We start from the raw sequence: 19,182 nt of genomic DNA, 5'->3' as shown, positions 1-19,182 counted from the left end.
TAACCTATAAACTAACAGTGTGAGAGGGCTTCCTCTCGCCCTACTGGAAGCCGACCTTAGATGAGTCTAGCAAGAATAGTGCAGGCAAAGTTCAGCAAATGTTTTATTGACTGAGAAGAGCACTCACAAATGATCAAATATACAACCCCACCAGCATGCCAGCGTTTCATATAAACTGTACAATGAAAAAGAATGCATGATACAGCAATACATACATTTGATGTCTGAGGAGCAGGGGAACTTTAACATTTTTAGACCCACTCCCTTGTCCTAACCGGTCTAGTCTCCCACCCACCAAGCCGTCAGAGGCAGGCCTGGTCTGGTATCATCAGGGGTTGCTATGCCGAGGCCCTAGGTGGCGCTGTGTCTGAGGCCTGGCCAGAGGTGACCGCAGTGGTCTGCTTCCCTCTCTGCTACAAGGACCCGGCGACGAAGACCAGACTGGACACCGCCAGGGTCTCCAGCAAGCGTGCGGCGTCCAGCTCAGAAGGCTCTCTTCCCCCCCCCCCCACAACGCCACTCTCTCCGACCTTCTGATTGGACAGCTGAGGTCAAGACGTTTTTCAATGCAGTCGCGAATGCGTTTTTTTTTGTCGTAATCGTTAAGAAAAGGGGGCCGATGTACATGATGAAAGGCAAAGCGAAAACAAAGCAAAGAAATAAAACGGAAATGTAATAGTCATAATTTAGTTTCACACCTGACCAGGGGGTGGGTGTTAAGGCCTCAAGGCGAGGAGGAACACAAGCGCCGAGAGATATCAATACTGACCAAGATGGCGGCGTGCTAAGAGGCTAAGAGGGGGGGGGGCCGAGCAAAGAGCTTTGGGGTGTTCACCGGGTCTCGTGGTTCTGCGCTGCTGCTGCTCGAGGGCTGGGGAAGGAGGGGTTCGCTTATCGTGTAGCAAGAGGTGAGCCCTTGATTGACAGCAGTTGTGCTTCTGGCACCAAAAGGCATGCAAGTGTTTGGTTAGTTGTTTTAGTAGTAGTTGGTTTTTTCCCACCGCTCCTTCCTTCGCACACTTCACAGCTCTTAACCGTAGGAGAGTAAACATCACGGTCGACTCGACTCATCCCTCGTCATAAGGCCGCCGAGAGGCGCAGACTCAAGCCTCTGTTCGTCGTCGTCTATTTTCACCCCCTTCACTTTGAGCGGGGGGGGGGGGGGGGGGGGGGGAAGAGGATGAGGGAGGGGGGAAGAGGACGAGGGAGGGGTCAGGGGCCTAAAGCAGTTTTTTTTTTTTTTTTTTTTAAATCGTTCACAAGGCAGGTATTGGTAGAATATCGTAAAGACAGCCAGCAAGCGACGCCGTTGAGGCTGACGCTGCCGGGGGCCTCGCGGGCGTGGTGGGGCCCCCGGGGGGCCTCGCGGGCGTGGCGGGGCCCCTGGGGACCTCGGTGAGGGGGTTAACGATCAACAGTGATGGACGTCTAGCCACGACACAGCCATTTACACATTCATATAAAAAAGAAAAGGCAAAACCAAAGTCGATTGTACAGTTGTTTCCCCCCCCCCCCCTCCCCCTCCCCCCCGACACATGTACTTACTGAGAGAGGAAGACACCATTTCGGAAGAAGAAAATAAAAAGAAAAAGAGATATGGAAGGCGGGGTTAATCTCTTGAAGCAGCAAAGAACATGTGATTGAATGGCGGTGGTGTAGAGGCACTGAGGGGAAGGAGGGAGGGGGCGTGGTTAATGATGGGGGCGGGCCGGTTAGTGACGCTAAGAAGACGCAACTGGGATGCAACTCTGCGGTGGAGCCGCCATGGGGATGGACGGACCGGAGGGGGGGGGGGGGGGGGGGGGGGGCTGCGATGGAGAGACGGGTTTAAAGTGAGTGTGAGACAGCGAGGAGGTGGAAACTAAGGCATGGAGCTGGAATGCACGAGGAGTAAAATATAAAAAAAAAAAGAAAAAAAAAAGGCAGAAATGGCGGACACAAGGGATTGGGGGGGGAGGGGGTTGGTCAGAGGGGGTGTCGGGTGGCGAGGGTAGAGCAACACGGGACCGGAAGGGGAGTCCCACGCGCGTCTTTCCCCCCCCCCCCCCCACTAAACCACAGCACCACCCGCCTCCTCAGAAAGGCCTCCCGTGGTCTCAGTCCTTCCAGTCCTTCTTGATGTTCAGGTTCCACTCCCAGGAGAGGTGGTCGTGCTGGTCGTCGTCCGTGAAGCGGGACTTGAGGTTGTAGGTGCCGCGGGCCAGCATGCCCTTGGGGGCTTCCTCCAGGGGGGTCAGGAAGTCGTACTCATCCGGGCGGGGACCGTAGCTGCCCACCATGTAGTCCGACTTGTCGACTGGGCGGTGGGTGGGGGGGGGGGGGGGGAGAGGGGAGACACGGCGCCGGGTTAGACTGGGGGATGGGAGGGTGTGTGTGTGTGTGTGTGTGTGTGTGTGTGTGTGTGTGTGTGTGTGTGTGTGTGTGTGTGTGTGTGTGTGTGTGTGTGTGTGTGTGTGTGTGCGATCACGATTAAGAGAATTCACTTTTCGTGTAAACATGACTTCTTTCGTTGTGGCGCAAGAACTACATACATCATTGTGTTAGAGATTACAAAACGGACACATCACAGTTGGCCGGCAGGACTCAAAAGGATTCACTCACTTTTGATTCCTTTCCTCTGGGTCACCTGGACGTACTTGAGGCCGGACACGATCTCCTTGTTCACCTGAAGAAACAGCGACATCGCTTAATGACGAGACAATAACCACGCTCAGTGTTTGATCAATGACCTTTGACCTTGTTCAGAGTTCATTCTAGACTCCCGACCCCGCCTACTTATTGTATGGTGTACGTCCTGGTACTTAATGTACGCACTTATCATGTCGTACTTAGTTATAGTACTTAGCTGTGTAGCTTCTTATCCTAGCTGTACAGGGAATTGGTTATCCTAGCGATTGTTATTGCTCAGCACTTGGGTCTATGAACATCGCTACTCTACTGACAGCGATGTATTGTTATTTCTCTTTCTTCTGACAAATGTACTATTTGTAAGTCGCAAAGAGATAAACAGTGTCTGCTAAATGACCTAAATCTAATATAAATGTTTTACAGCTTAAAAAGGATTATTGGACACAAGCTAAGCCCGACATACATCGACATATTTTGTCGACCGATCAAATATATCGCAAATCACCCCAGATATAGTGTCAATACATTTATGCAATTCAATTTATGTTTATTGAACCACAGTACATCTACACAAACACTCCGAACACCTACAGTTTCACATCCTGTTCTGTGTGACGGTCGGTAGCTCCTCCCCCTACAGCTAATTGGTTACTTCAGCTCTGGGTTTTAATTGGATGTTGCTGTGGCCCGAAGCATTGCTGGAGGGATCACAGGCCGAGTCAAAGAGGTATCTGAGGGAACCCAGGCCCTCGCCAGTTCATGCTTGTTAACCTGCGTACCTTGAAGCTGATCTTGATTTTGTACTCCACTCCCTCCTTCAGGATGAAGGACTGTTTCTTGAAGGCCTCCAGGTCACCTGGGGGGGGGGGGAACACAACGAGAAACGTTACACACTCACACTTTACCCCAATTAGCAGTGGCACCGGCGGCCTGCCACACAGTGAATGAGTGGGTGTCAGAGCTCTGACTCTTTGTCCCACAACCCTGGGAACGGAGACACACACACACACACACACACACACACACACACACACACACACACACACAACTTGGCATCCGTTGGCTCACGCCATTTCACACCCTGTTGCTCTTAAACGCCATTTGTCAAACAAACGTAGCAATGATGCCTCCCTTAAATGAACCGCTCCCTTTAATTCCCTGATGGTTCCTTAAAGAATGTGGTTATTTTCTCAGGCTAGCTCCGCTACGTTTGAGTAAACACGCATATCCGGTGACAGGAATACATCTTCACCGCGAGCACAAAGATATTTTAGGAGATGGCAAACATCGTGGTCGAGATAATGTCTCTCTGTAAGTCCCTCGCACTACACCAATGTATTGATACATGGAATAGCATTGATTTACAACTCCAAACAGAGCCTGGTAATCAACACAACACAGGGACACAGGTCTGCTGATAAGCCTCAAGACGAGACCTATTCACAGTCAAACTAATTGAATAATGAATTGATCAATTTCTAAGATGGGCGTCTTGTTACATTAATGGTTGGGACTCTTATAGACCCTTGAACACCAGGAAGAGGCCAAGCATTAATCGTGCTTCATGGGCCCCCTTGTGCACCTAAACATATCTGAGTAGCAATCCAGTCCCACTCGGGGACTGGCCTGCTCCATTATGGAGAAAATCATAATCCTGATTATTTTGTTCAATATTGAAATCACGATTATTCAAAGGATTAATTTTTGAGTTCGAAAACATGATGTATTTATTCAGCATGTCTCTCTTTAACAACACTTTGTAACTGAAAACTTTGAAATTTCGCCTTAAAAAAATACACAAAATGGTCAAAAAGAAAATCTTCAAATCTAAAATAATGTACAGATATGTATCCAGCTGTTCTGCACTTTCTATAAAATATTTAATTGTTATAAAAAAAAAAAAAACTAGATTATATTAATTGTTTGATCGTTTGACGCTCAAATCGAGATCGAAATTTGATTAATCCCCCAGCCCTACACTGGGAGTGAACCCACAGACGATCCACACGCGGGTCTTTCACCGCTCATCTTCATTTAGGGGATTTTCCTGACGCCTTTATCCAAAGCGACCTAGAACCCTTCAGTCACACGTTCACACACCGACGGCGGCGTGTGAACTCGAGCTAGGAGGAGCCGGGGATCGAACTAGCAACCTTCAGGTTACCAGTCCCCCCCCCCCCCCCCCCCGACACCGGCGTCTGTGTGGAGGTGCACGGCGTGACCCACCTGTCAGGTCCAGGGTGAGAGGTTCGGGTGCGGTCTCGCACATCAGAGTCAGGCGGGTCACCACCACGTTGGGGGCCTTAGGATCTGAAAGGGGAACAGAGAACAGCCACACGTCGGATCGAAAGGATCGAGAGTCTTGAGGATGGGATGAAGCATGACCCGCTGCGTTGACACGGTTTTATGCCTAACATAAAAGGATTCAACGAAAAGCTGACTCTAACACAGCGGTACTTGGTCAAGGAGCTCAATGAAACCCAAAGTCCAATGGTTTGAGCTAGTGTGGGCTTATGGTGACCAATAACAGGCCTGGGAATTGATCAAACTTTAACCAAGGAACGCCTTCGTACCAGCAGTCTACAGCCAGGCTGTAGACTGCTGGTACGAAGGCGTTCCTTGGTTAAAGTTTGATCCATCTGGGACGTTTTTATTATTGCACCACTGTCTTCAATGTACTGCACAACAATCCCAACCCCCTCCCCCACAATCAGAACCCCCTCCCCCACAATCAGAACCTCGAACCCTGAGGCCATGAAATTGAAAGCCAGGTGAGCCACTGACTTCCATCCACCCAGACCGCTGCTCTAACAGGCAGCGAGTCGACGTGTACAGACAGCGTCGGTGGAATGCTGTCAAGACGATCAGCCTTTTCACAGAAGGTGCACCACAAGATAGGACATTGTGGAACAGTTGTTGAACAAATCCCCCTTCTGGTTGGACCAATGGCACGTCTCGACGGCAATGTACTGGAGCAAACTCGGAAGCTAGATTAACTGCACATTTACTATGGCTGTAGCGCACCATTATTACATTTTGTTTTAAATACTTTATTTTAATCCTGAAGGAAATTGAGGACTATGCATTCAACCCGTCGATAGCAGCAGTAGCCGCACTGGGAGCATTTAACCCATCACCGCAGCACTGGGAGCACTTAACCCATCAACGGCTGCACTGGGAGCCTTTAACCATCACTAGTTGCACTGGGAGTATTTAACCATCAGTAGTCTATGCAGAGTGCCTCTGCATAGATCAGTTGGGAACCCCTCTCGCATGGTGCAGCAGAATCGTTTTCTGCGTTGGCTCTGCAGTCTTACACAGAGCTTTATGGTGTCAAATTAAAGGGGGAAATAAATAAGACACATTGTCTTTTGTTGTGGCAACAATTGCAAGGCACTCTCGCCAAAGTACCGGTTTTCGGTCAACGTCGCCTATACTGTAACTAAAATAATTCCAAACCGCTGACGTTGTTGTTCTCTTTGGAACTTTAATTTTGAAGATTTGTTTCTATGACTAGCAGGGGGCTGTCTGCGACTGCTTCGGTTTCCTGATCATAAACTGATCAACATGATCAGTGGTTGGTGGTTTGTTGTGCATGCGGAGCCTGCATGTCACTCCCTAGCAACAAACAGTATCAGAGAACCCTTAAATCTGAGTTAATTATGTTATATCAGACAGATTACTTTCTTGTAGATTAATCATGGAAAATTAGAAGGTTATTTAAAAACACTTTCCCCCCCCCGGGATTTAATTCCGAAAACGATACATCTTGCAGCCCTAATCAAAACACACCGACAAATTAACTACACTGAAAAGGTCATGCGCAAGACAGCCAACGGCAGATGCGGTATAACCGCTTTTCTTCACGAGGGGAAACAGGAAGAGCAGCTAACACTCTGACCCACTCTATATCATTTAGACATTGGCAGAGGGAAGACGCGCCCTCCCTCGGATGGACTCCAGCGAGCGTTGGCTCACATGCCAGACTTCAGTCACATGGTCTGTCTGTACGTGCACCGAACAGACATGGAGCAGCGCAACAACGTGGTCTGAATGGGTAAACACATTTATCCCGGATGACACTTCAAGAGAAAGTAAAGCTCCCACAATACACCCAGATTAGTATCTTAAGATGGCTGCATTGTCGGCTGGCTAATGCCGTGTAGCTTTAACTAAACACAGTGAAAGCCCAGATTTGCACAGGGGACCAATGCCCGCTTTGCAGTCCATGCATGCCCAGCGTCCAGCCCTCCTCCCCATGATAAGAGAGAATGGCCGGCCCATGGAGTACGCTTACCGCATCACATTTACACAAGTGGTTGGATGAGTTCCTACCCCTCGTTCGCAGTCCTTTCCCCGACTTCCTTGTTGTGTCAACCAACACACCGCCACTGAAGGTAGCACTTATGCAGCGGGGTTATCACCCATCAGAGAGAACGGTCGCTACATGGCTACTTTCCCCGCCCTCTCTCTCCCTCTCTCGACGCATCTCCTCGTTGTCGTCACGAAACATGAAAAGGAACCACGCATCAAACCATGGCTGGAGACCCGGTTCCTCCGGCAGTATCTGATCGACTGACTCGTGTTTTACAATTCTTAAGGACCATCTCAGAGAGGTCACCCTTTATGCACCAATACGATTATTTTCTTAGGTACTAACTTCGCCTGAATGCCATCTTCGCAGAGTCGCTCACCAGCTTCCGCAAAAGACTCAAAACTCACCTGTTCAGAGTTCATCTCGACTCTGCATAGAAACCAATGCACAGCCACCATTGAATGTTGTACGTCCTGGCACTAGTACATTGCACTTATTCAAGGTACTTAATTGTGTAGCATCTACAGTAGCTGCTGTCGTTGCTTTACACAGGGAATGGGTTAGCCTAGCGATTGTAATACTTGCACTTGGTTCTATGAACGTCTTTACTGTACCAACAGCGACATATTGTTTCACTTCTTATGACAAATGTACTTATTGTAACAAATGCACTTATTGTAAGTCGCTTTGGATAAATGTAAATGTAATCTTCTGCTGCTGCTGCTTCTCGCTTTGTCCACTTTTTTTAGAACGCGTCTCAGGATGAGAGCGTTGCGCTGCTTAATGACCAAAGAGGTCAACGTGATGAAAGCGCGGTCTTACCCACGACAGCGGCGCCCGGCCCCAGCAGGGTCTCTTTGTACTTGCGCAGGCTCTCGTCGTCCTTGTCCAGCTCGGTGATCTCCTGGAGGGACTTCTGCGCCGGAGCCTTGTAGTTGACCTTCTCGCCCTCCTCGTTTTCCGCCGCGATGGCTGCGAGCTGCTCCGGAGTCACGTTGTCGTCAGACATGTCTGGGGGGACGGGGGGGGACACAGGAGACACAATGGAGGAGGGGGACACAAACACTAATTTATGAGCGGCACTCCGAGGCTAGGTCGTATTAGCATCAGTTCAACCTACTCGTAATTTGAGCAAAGGTGAAAACGCAGGCCAGCGGGAAGAAGGCCAATGAAAAGAAACCTGAAGAGACTAGTCACCGGAAGGTTGCTAGTTCGATCCCTGGCTCGAGTGTCGAGGTGTCGCTGAGCAAGACACCTAACCCTAACTGCTCCTGACCAGCTGGCTGTCGCCCTGCATGGTTGACACCGCCTTCGGTGAGTGAATATGTGAATGAATGCTTGTAAGTCGCTTTGGATAAAAGCGTCGGCAAAATCACCCAAAATGTTTTTGTTTTTTTAAATGTAAATTGGGTTTTGTAACACATCTTTACTGAACCACAACCAGATAAAGAGTGTTTCTTAGCCGATAACCTACCAGCATCCGCCTCTTTTGAAAGGTCTGGTGAAGGCAGGAGTAAAAAAAACGTCTTGATTCAGTCCAGGGGACGACAGAATAACACAGAGGCAGCGGCAACCGCTGTGTTATGCCTACTGCAAACCTGGACAGGTCAGGTGAAGCATCTGTTCTCCAACGCCGTGCTAGAAGACGGTCGAGGCTGACCAGATGACAGCGCGTTATTCCTGTAAAGGCCAACTGCTGAGCTTACACACCGTTCAGATCATCTGGGAGCAGTGCGTGACATCATCAGCCCGGGCTTCCTGGAAGCCAACATACTACAACTACACACACGCTTGAAGCCATGATGTCATGGAAACAAACACGAGGCCCTAGCGTCTAAGCTAGGGCTTGACCCCCCCCCTATGCACAAGCCCACACCCCATGCATGCTAGAGGAGAGAGATGCAAATCATTAACGTACCACATGGCCTCGGGAACGATTTACCGAGACCATGTCGAAACGTATGCCTCTGGGGGTAATGTAATGAAGGCCTTTTGTTTGGACTAAAATACCTGAATGCCAGCAGCAGGCAGGATGTCACGTTTGACCACAAACAGCAAAAAGCTACCACAGGGATTTTTCAGATTGAAAACTCCTCAAGATCACATCCTGGCATGACTTTAAACAGGACATGGCCACATAGACTATATGATCTATAAAATAAGTATATATCACCAGCTCTTTGTTTGATCTGTGATTCAAGTGCTTAATTCTTATGTCGGTTACAAACCAGATAAGCCTTTCCCTTCTAAATGAGTCAAAGCATCAAGAAAAAATATACTAGTTTCAAAAGCATTGTAACAAAAGCAGGAAGTTGGGCAAACCAACACACAACTTCGTACTGCTGTTCCATTTACCGTACTAACAGAGGTTGCAACGATAAACAATTATATACATCTCCCTCCCTCAATGGGAGCTGCACCAGAACCGTGGCAGTGGAACATTTCATGCCAACCATACGCAGAGATTTGTGTTGGAGGACACAGGAAAGTAACAATGATAATAAACAATAAAGGAGAATAATGGGCTTCCTCTTCCTTGAGAAAAGCACAAGCTTTTCTTAGCATTCTTCCTGCTTAGCTGCTCTTGTGACCTGCCCCAACTAGCACTAACGCTGGTGGAATTCCAGCTAGCTGTAAGGATTGCACTCTCTGCAGACCTGCACAGTGGTCAGCAGTCATTAGCATGCCTAAACAGGGAGATTTGCCGATTTGGGCTGAAGCCCTAAACACAGAATCGTCTTGAGAAATGTAACCGATTTGCTGTGAGGCCCACAGAGATCTCAAGCTCCATGTAGAGTAAAAAAAAAAATCTGCATGATCGTTATCTGTTGGAATCTAAGGCAAGTTAATGTTAATGATTAATAATTAATCTAAACGGTCAACCATGCTCAACTCTCCTGTAAATGGCACGATTTTATTTCATAATCGAGCGTCGCCTCAGGCAGTATAGAACCAGTGGTATAGGAAACGGTTTAATATAGACTAATTATAATTGATGGATTAACTGATCATGTATCATGATCATTTGATATATTTGTCAGTTTAATATTTTTTCTACCGTGGGGGGGGTTGAATAAATTAGATATGCTGCAGGAGACAAATGTATAGGTCACAAGCGGCTATGAACCTCTGCGTCTGATCAAGAGTTCCTCTTTCCATGCCAACGAGAAATACGGTACTGTAGTCAAATACCGCTTCGAAAAGTATTCCAAGTGTATGATTACACAATGGTCGGATGACACAATATATATTTTAAAAGCAAACCATTTCCCAAATGAATATGATTTAGTCATAGGGTCAAGTAGGCAGGATCTGCGTCAAATAGATTTCGAAAGGTTACCGTTTGTAAGCGCTACCCCACCCATCTCGCGAGGAAGAAGACATTCTTATTCAGCAGGCCTGCCGCCCGATGGGCATGACAGGAAACCAGTGACTCCAGATTCAAAGAGGAAGTACGACACAATTAGACTGAAAAGGCCCGATTGAAAGTCACGAGAATGTTCCAATCGATAGCATATCCCCAGAGCATGTAAACCAATACGCACGATTAGTTGTACATTGACGCAGACAACAATGATTTAAAAAAGACACGTCGTAGACACAGAACAGATGCAAACTTCCTATCCAAGACCCAGACGGAAATCAGACATCTTTATGCGAATTACACATATCTCAAATTGAATAATGACCATGCGCAAAATAAATCTCAGAGACAAACGTGAGGTTGACAGCAGCTCATTAAAGCGTTTGTGAAACTGCATCGATGTCTCCATAGGAAGCGAGGTGGATGAACCCGCTTACCTCTTCGGTTCAAGACGCACGAACGTTACATGTACTGCACCAACGTGACATGTAACGTTATTGCACCCAAAAGACCGAGGGGGTAACGTCCCCCCTTGGTTTTTAGATTAGTGCATCTAGAACCGAAGAGGTAGGGTTATATGTAACGTTGGTGCATCTGAAACCGAAGGGGTACCGATATACGTAACGTTACCTCTACGGTTCTGGAAGCACTAACGTTACATGTAACGTGAAGACCTGGTCTGGAGACGCCAGACGTCGAGCACCTTCCTAGACGTTCAGCAGACAGCGACCAGACTACGCTTAAACGACGCGACCGTCCCCGAAGCACCGGCTTTACAGAGTCGACAAATGAACAAAAGGGTCGTAGTTTTTAATTCCAGACCCAAATACCTATTCGTTATTTTTGCGAGCAACTTGTGAATTCTACCCAGAGGGGTGGGACAGGAACACGTTAGCATCCAGCGAGCTAACAGTCAGCTCTGCACCGCTAGCTTTAGATTTATTCCTTCACATTCCGGGCAGACAAGCAGCAAATATGTCGGTTTAATCGTCAACTTTTACACAACTACGCCCGTAAGTAATCCAAGTATGATCTTCGTCAAAGGAGCACCGACCTACCTTGTGATGGGTTTAGCTTTCGGTGGCTGTGAGCGATAAGTGCTTGAGTTGCGCTGCACTCTGCGAGTATGGCGAAGAGCAGATCGGCGACGCCCGCGCTTCAAGCTTCCGGGTCTGCTCTGCGCGCGCCGCCGGCGACTGACGCGAGGCGGGGCTGCGCGTGCTTGATTTGACAGCCTTTGCTCTGTACCACACAGCTCAACGCCTAGGGCTTCCTATAGATTAATGCCCGCGACATTCATCGCTGAAGTACCTGATGCTTTTATGCCAAGCGACGTACACCGTTTTGGCTTCCCAGTGTTTGACAGAATCCATGTGAAGCATCATTAGTGGAATAGAGGTATGCAAGACTTTAGCATTTAGCAATTTTGGAATGCAGTGGCAAGATAACTGGCAAAAAAAAAAAAAGTAGCTTTCTGGTGAGGATACAATTAAGAGACGCATTATTGCCGAACTTCCGTAATGAAGAGTTTGAATTGGTTTAATTAATTTGTATTATACATGACCCGTCTTTAAGGCCTTATAGTTAAAATCTGAATATACAAGGCATGCTACATGTAAAAAGAGACTCAAATGCGGTGTATTAAAACAAAATTTTATACAGATCAAGGAATGTGCACAACAGCTAACTGTACAATGCCCCTCATAAAAAACTGACACGCACGATTCAATTTACATAAAACGGTATGCGTCGTTGTATTTCGCCGTCCGGCCCTTATTACAGAGTTGAAAAGCAGCACATAGTTCAATACAGTTGTCTCTTCAAATAAAGAGCCTATGGGAAGATGAAGCAGGGGATAAAAATATAAAGATGAAGATCATACAACTAAACTACGAACAAGTTGTTTTTTTGTTTTTTTAAATAGTACAAAAAGGAATAAGATCCAAAAACTAAAATGGCTTCGTAATATCAGGAAAAATTCGGGTTCCATTTGATTCAACATTTTCCACTGATGGGATCATGATCGCCCCATCTTCACGTTTTAGAGTCCATTCAACTTGTTTCCATCTGAAATGAGAAGGTCAGGACCACCGTTAATAATGCCTTTGAGAAGAAAACATTTCTTTAAAAACAATTAGCCAGTCAACACATTAATTGAAACAATTAGTACTTGGGCATTTGAAATCATGCCCCAGTTGATGGACTGAGACATTCAGCACATTCATATTTTTAAAAACACGTTGAACAATTAGCCAGTTGAGCGATTATATGAAACCAACGTACTGAGGCATACAGCACAGTCATATGGACTGCTGTATGCACACATCATTAACACACCGTGGCATGGCCCGCATCATCTCCATACCTTGGCATTGTAGGCGTCCAACTGTGCGTCGAGCTCCTCCGCTGACAGCTGCGGCCTGTTTCCACCACCACGCCCACCCCCGCCACCACCACCACGGCCGCGGCCACCTTTGAAACTTCCACGGCGACCACCTTGTCTGGGTTCCCTAGGTTCCCTCTCTTCATACTTGGCGGGCCGGCCGAGTCTCTCCTTGTCAAAACCGCCGCTGGGACTGTAGGAGGCAGGAGAGGAAAACCGATGAGAATTGCAAAATGGAAGGGCTTCGTTATGGCCACAGTGGATATAAACTGTCGGCACACAAACACCCGAAAGCACCAAGAATCACCTTTGTGGGGACGGCTTTCTAGTCGCTTCACGGTCTGAGGTAACTTGCTGGATTTTCATTGGCCGACCTAGAAAGAATAAAAAAAATGACATTAAAAGATAAACTACAATTGTGAGTGGACAAAGCCAAGCATACACACGTACGCAAAGGAAAGAATGGGTGAGGATTTATCGTAGGCATAGGAAGGAATACCTGATCACATCCTGATCCATTAACTTGTACTAATAAAACGAAACGTCAAATGTTTTGCCTGAATCCAAGAGAAGAAAACAATAAAAAAAATCTGTGTGAAGAGCCTCACCATCGAGGGGCACGCCGTTGTACTGCTTCATCGCTTTAACTGCATCGGCTGAAGTCTCAAAATGGACGTCTGCCGTTCCCTGACTGCGCCCGGAGCGGTCGTAGTGCACCGCCGCTTTCTTTAACGCTCCGAAGTCTGCGAAAAGCTCCTGAAACGCAACAAAATCAGCGTCTGAGGTCCAGGCAAACGTCCACGAGCGAAGGCGCAGTGAGTGCTGTTTTGAATTGTGGCCTCTACCTTGATGTCTTTGTCGGACACGCCAAATTCAAGGTTTGACACCAGCAGTTTTCCGCCGTCTTCGCTCCTTGCTGCTCCTGTACTTCTCGATGTGCGGGAAGCTGAGGCGGAACCATCCTCGAACATGTCATGCTGCCATTTGTCAGGTAATTCTCTGGGCTGGACAGAAAGAGGAAAACGTGGCTTGAGTTAGTAGATATTCAAGTAGTCATACACAATACATTACTGGGGCAGCAAACTGGAGGTGAAAATGGATTTCATAAAAATGTTTAAATAAATGGGCCATATCATACATTAGGTATATATATAATGCAAGCCTGCACAATAGCAACTAAAATAAAAGTAGAAATGTCGCATTTAGGTGTTTGTCAACATTACCCAAACAAAGTTGGAACAAAAGTCAGAAGGACCCATCTCAGCTTGAAAAGCCAGGTTCCAGTTTCCTGGGGGGGGGAAGGGGGCCTTCTTCTGTCGCAGACACCAAATGTCTCTTCTGTTACAACAGGTTTTTGAATTGTCCGTAGCCTAACGTTGAAGCAGGACCAGGTTTGAACCAGTGCAGTGTCGAAAACCGAAAGGGACAAAAGGCCCATGCGCTCGTTTAACGAATCGCCATTTTGTTTCCGAAATGTTGCGTAACAGCTCCCAATTTTAGCATTTTGTACGAAGTTCCACGAAAATAAAGATACGTTTCAATGATTTTTAACACGCACGACAGCCCAGAAATCACGACGAAAATGTCACGGAACTATCGACCCAGGGAACGAATTATCCAGCGGCATGTCCGCCTCGGGGAAACTCGTTCCGGCGGTGTGTTGACAAAGAAAACGTGCACTCTGTGGAAGACCAATCTTCTGGTGTCCATCCAAACAATTCAGCCAGACGTCGATACTCTTGAGGTAGCCTTGTATATTTAGGGCCGACCCCCGATGCACAGACGTCGGGGTCAAACAATAAGCCCATAACATTTACGAATCCCGGCCCGCTCGTTTTGAGAGCAACTCGTCGTGGCACACCGGAGGGGCTCTCCACACTTCCACCCCCAACTCTTCTCCATTTTCAAACAGACCTCAACGTAAAACGACCACGTTCCTCGACTCGCTGACAACGCAACAGGTTAAATCAACTCCTAGGGCTTCTTTCTCGTCGTTATCATACCCGTGTGTAGGGCGCCGGTCTGTTTTTGTCGCGGTTGAAGCTGCCTCGGCTCCGAGTAGGCCCCGATCCGCCTCGGCCTGAGTTAGCGCTGCGACCCGATCCTCTGCCTCCACCGCCGCCGCGGCCTCGGCCCTCTCGACCGCCGCCGCCGCCTCCCTTCTTGTTCAGCTTGATGATTTCATCAAGGGACATGTCCATCTTGCTGTTGTCTGTCATGGTTCTAGACAAACTGTGGGGAAGCCAGGGGTTATGAAGGCGGGATCGGGGAACGGTGATGGAAAACGGAAGTGGATTAAATAGGGCGCGGAATTGACGAAACAAACATGTGCGACTACTTCCGGTGTAAGCGTCCGTTGAAGTGAATCAACAACAAAGTCAATGACGAACGGTGTAAAACAAGAGGAATATGTGCAAAAAAACGACAAAATCGTTGTTTGATAAAAAGTGATTTTTAAAAATTGGAATCAGAGTTGTTTCACTTATGTATTTTCAGTTGTAACCTTCGGGTTCACTTCCCGGAGCCACCGCTAAGCGGCGGGCCAGCCTCACCGGTTCACTGCCCAGCGCTCGATTCTTCTTCTACGGTTCTCCAAACTGCATGTTATGTTTCATTTAACACGATTTATGTTTCATTTAAAAAAATAAAACAAAATGTCATACAGATTTGACTGTTAACAAAGGTATCGTCTCTAACAGTGGTGACCATTGCAAGGTAATACATCTGACTACCTCATGGTAGATTTCAGTCACTTTCCGGATCGTTGTGCTTCATGAGAGTGACAATAACGTTAGCAGTTTACATGGCTTAGCATGCTAGCTTGGGGAATAGCTCAAGTTGTGTTTTTCTTCTGCTACCGTTCGCCTTTTCTTGTAGGCAAAACGGGAGATGAAGGTGAAAGTCAAGCAGTGGAACGGCGTGGCGTCCTGGTTGTGGGTGGCCAACGACGAGAACTGTGGGATCTGCAGGATGTCATTCAATGGATGCTGTCCAGACTGTAAGTGTACATAACTACTGTATACATTTTTACACATATTGAATGGTTCAGCACATATCTAGCCGTTTTAAGGAGTAACAGTAACCTTTATGTTGATCTGCGTAACGTTAGATGAAATGCACATGTTTGTAAATTGTGGGAATTGAACATTAGCACTCTAAAACAGCCTATTGACCCGTATTATTGTCCATAAAGGCTCCAATATAGCGCTGTAAAATGTATATAAAATGCTGGTTCTAATATGTTGCAGGTAAGGTTCCTGGGGATGATTGTCCACTGGTCTGGGGCCAGTGCTCCCACTGTTTCCATATGCATTGCATCCTCAAATGGCTCAACTCTCAGCAGGTCCAACAACAGTGTCCAATGTGCCGGCAAGAATGGAAGTTTAAGGAATGATTGGGCACAAGCATCACTGTGGCAGTGCCTTGCCGAGAACAGGACGTCTTGAGCTGAAGTGACACTTTTGCAAGTGAATTGTATAAAGAAATATGTATGTTTTTATATCCCTGTGGTTTGCATTGGTCATGCCTTTGCATCATGCTGGCCAATTGAATTGGTTATTAAATACTTTATTTTCTATGAAATGCTTGTGCCATGATTTACATGATTACATAAGGGGTTTGTCTCACACTAGCTACAGTATTTAGCAGCCATGTTTTTCCAATGGGCCTTACAGGGACTGTTAAATTAAGGAGCAGGTAGGGGGGAAAGGCATCCGGCTCAAGGCTCCTAACCGGTGGGCCATGACATTCCAGCCCTAGAGTCATCCTGATTCACAATTCGATTTTTACATTTTCATTAACCTCAACTGGAAATTATGACTCCCGTATATACAATGTATATTTATAATGTAACAATTATAAACTGCAGACTTTGAGAATGGTTTGGAAGTAATGTTACTCAAATATAATACTATAAAATACTAAACCAACTATAGGGGGCACTGCAGTAAAACAAAACATCTGCACAACAAGTGCTATTAAATAATCTGTTAAATTTAATGATGGTGGAATACTTAATGTCACAGATTAAATAGAACTACTGTAGTAAACTCACACTTAGCTGAAGTCCACCCAAGTCCTATTAAAATAAATTAGTTGGTTAGGCTGCCAACAAATTCATTGCAGTTCGGAACATGGCGCCCTCTGCAAATGACAGAATCCTGACTCCAGGTGGAGCTATTGGGGTGTAAAGTGATGTGCGGGTAGACGTCTAGTGTTCTGGGGACCACGGCTCCTTGCCTCCATAGGTGTCTTGGTCCTGGAGGATATGAAGAAGTCAGGTCTCCATGGCCATCACCAGTCCTACTGACGGTGGGTCAGTTGGTCTGGGTGCAATTCTCCCATATGTTAGTACTTGAACAATTGGAGTCGTTTTTTGTAGTATATTTACAGTTATGTAGTTGCTTAATAAATGGTGTATTTTAAGTAGAAGATAGTCATACAGTATTCACTTGTTTTCAGGCAGCTTTATTAAAAAAAGTAAAAAAGAATACAGTAAACAAAGCTTTGTGAATAAGAACAGCTAAACATCGTCTTTTACCAAGAGCACTCTGCAGGTTTTGAGGATTAGGATTCTTATTCATTACATCAAAACCAGTAACATGCTTTGCTGTAATAGGACCTTGCATTCCATTCCTCTGCTAACCTTAGCATACAAAAGGTGTCGTGTCGTGTCATTACACGCAGTCCAGCTAAAAGGGGCTTCTCCTGTTTCAAACGTTAAAAATCGGTCCAGATTTCTATGCATAAATATGTCAAATAGACGGAACTAGATGGACCTGGTTATGGTTGATGGTTTGTACCAGCTAAAGTTCCCACCGCTTAACAGGGTTCCAAGTCATGCTGGTCTTATTTTCATACGAAGACATTGCTGAACCTGCGCCTATCAGGGCTGAAGGCCCGAAGCAGTGGGCATGAAGGCACTCCGGGCCCCACCACCTCTGTCTATTGAAGCAGGGCTGTCAACAGAACATAGAAGCAGTCTTCTCTCGATTCGAGGACTTGGGTGTTCATATGAAAGCAGGGGTTTAGTCCCCCGCTACCAACCCAAACAGCTCCAGCAACTCCTCGTTTGCTGCGTCGATGAGGTCCGCAGGTTTCTCTCCACTTTCGTTCAGAATCTCCCGGTCAGCACCCAGCGAGAGGAGATACCTAGAAGGGAACAGGGGCGACGTCACTAAGCAAAAGAGGACGGTGAGATCAGGTTCTACACGCCGCAGCGACGACGGTTGTCTAGGTTTGTGACACGGCCTACTTTAAACCCCAGGGCAGGTCAACAGAATGCAAGAATGCAGCTGATATTTCAGCTTCTCTCACCTCTGGCGTAAGAGGCTGAACCAGCCAATGGTGTGTCCCCTTCACATGCATTCACCATATATGTGCTTTCTCAAGGGACACACGTGCCAGTATGGGCCTCAATCTCAGAGCACTAACAGGTTCTTTGACAATACAGGCAATACAAGTAATATCTCTGTCAGTGTTTTTGAATTCCTTTGGCCTGTCTTTCTGTTCTGGTTGTGAATAATTGGAGCAAATGCTCACCGGGCGATTTCAGGGAAGCCGTCGCTGCAGGCCATGTGGAGAGGGGTCCATCCCTCCTCGTCCCTGTGGTGGAGGTCTGCCCCGTGCTTCATCAGAAGCATCACACAGTCCAGGTTACCGGACAGCACCGCCTCATGGATGGCGGCCATGCCTAGGAATGGGTAACAATGGGAATTAAGTCCATTGACCCGCTTAATACCAAAAGCCATTTCAAAAGTTTGTTGATTATTCTAGCTTATCAGCAGAAAGGCTCAATTGATTGAAATGTAGCTGTTCAAAATCTAAAGACAGGGTAATGTATGCATTTTTTATGATAATTATTATTTTTTTAACAGCTGCATTTGGACCTTACCAGAGTGGTAGATGGTGTCCAGGCTGACCCTCCTGCCTCGGATGAAGGGGCCGATTCTCTCCAGCTCCCCGTGTCTCACACAGTCCTGGAACACCACGTCGTTGGGGAAGTGCACATTGCGGGGGGCGGTTTTCAGGGACTCCTCTGCCGAGCTGGTCTTCGGTACCGCACACTCCTTGGAACAATTCTTGATCCCCATGGTTCGAGATAAAGACGGACGTTGGTGGTACTTCCTCGTCGGGAGGTCCTTTGTACCCGGCGGAAGTATCCTTGCCGTTTTTGTAGTCAGCTTTGTATCCTATTGAATGAACTGCAGAAGCCTTTTTGCTGCTTTTCCCTCCTGATATCCAACTCCTTAGTTCTGTTGCTGTGTGCGCTCTGTACATCCACTGAAGCCGTCTGAAGACCAAGGTTGTTGTCTAGACCCCTATATACCCTTTCTGGGCTATTTTTAAACCCTGGCATGCCACTGATTGAGTGTCTGGGTTTGAAAGAGGAGCGGGCCCTTTAATTGGCCCTTCTGACTGAACCCGACACAGATCAAATCTGGATTCATGACAACACAAAGCCCACATAGCAACTCCCACCCCCAGATGTTG

The 19,182-nt window shown here is 47.1% G+C and overlaps 4 protein-coding genes across 4 annotated transcripts; 1 reads left to right on the top strand and 3 right to left on the bottom strand.

Moving 5' to 3' along the window:
- Positions 1-90: 90 nt before the first annotated feature.
- LOC307070856 (rho GDP-dissociation inhibitor 1-like) lies at positions 91-11,475 on the bottom strand. The gene is made up of 6 exons (XM_079729533.1): positions 11,366-11,475; positions 7,766-7,954; positions 4,855-4,938; positions 3,408-3,484; positions 2,602-2,665; positions 91-2,296 (listed from the first exon to the last, which is right to left on the bottom strand). The coding sequence occupies exons 2-6, from the start codon at positions 7,950-7,952 to the stop codon at positions 2,097-2,099; spliced, it is 612 nt and encodes a 203-aa protein (XP_079585659.1). The 5' UTR covers positions 7,953-7,954; positions 11,366-11,475; the 3' UTR covers positions 91-2,096.
- Positions 11,476-11,948: 473 nt separating this feature from the next.
- Positions 11,949-14,980, bottom strand: LOC307092019 (THO complex subunit 4-A-like). Its single transcript, XM_079758878.1, has 6 exons — positions 14,694-14,980; positions 13,536-13,694; positions 13,299-13,446; positions 12,998-13,064; positions 12,673-12,883; positions 11,949-12,374 (listed from the first exon to the last, which is right to left on the bottom strand). Exons 1-6 carry the CDS (start codon positions 14,907-14,909, stop codon positions 12,360-12,362), a joined length of 816 nt encoding a protein of 271 aa, XP_079615004.1. The 5' UTR covers positions 14,910-14,980; the 3' UTR covers positions 11,949-12,359.
- A 287-nt stretch (positions 14,981-15,267) lies between these two features.
- On the top strand, positions 15,268-16,225 carry anapc11 (APC11 anaphase promoting complex subunit 11 homolog (yeast)). The gene is made up of 3 exons (XM_079728766.1): positions 15,268-15,405; positions 15,568-15,688; positions 15,939-16,225. Exons 2-3 carry the CDS (start codon positions 15,580-15,582, stop codon positions 16,082-16,084), a joined length of 255 nt encoding a protein of 84 aa, XP_079584892.1. The 5' UTR covers positions 15,268-15,405; positions 15,568-15,579; the 3' UTR covers positions 16,085-16,225.
- Positions 16,226-17,156: 931 nt separating this feature from the next.
- ppp1r27b (protein phosphatase 1, regulatory subunit 27b) lies at positions 17,157-18,956 on the bottom strand. Its single transcript, XM_079758747.1, has 3 exons — positions 18,584-18,956; positions 18,232-18,382; positions 17,157-17,841 (listed from the first exon to the last, which is right to left on the bottom strand). Exons 1-3 carry the CDS (start codon positions 18,780-18,782, stop codon positions 17,718-17,720), a joined length of 474 nt encoding a protein of 157 aa, XP_079614873.1. The 5' UTR covers positions 18,783-18,956; the 3' UTR covers positions 17,157-17,717.
- Between the last annotated feature and the right edge of the window lie 226 nt (positions 18,957-19,182).

This window comes from Pollachius pollachius (genome assembly GCF_949987615.1).
Source record: "Pollachius pollachius genome assembly, chromosome: 2".
Lineage (NCBI taxonomy): Eukaryota > Metazoa > Chordata > Actinopteri > Gadiformes > Gadidae > Pollachius > Pollachius pollachius.
This window is presented reverse-complemented; position numbering and strand designations above follow the sequence as displayed.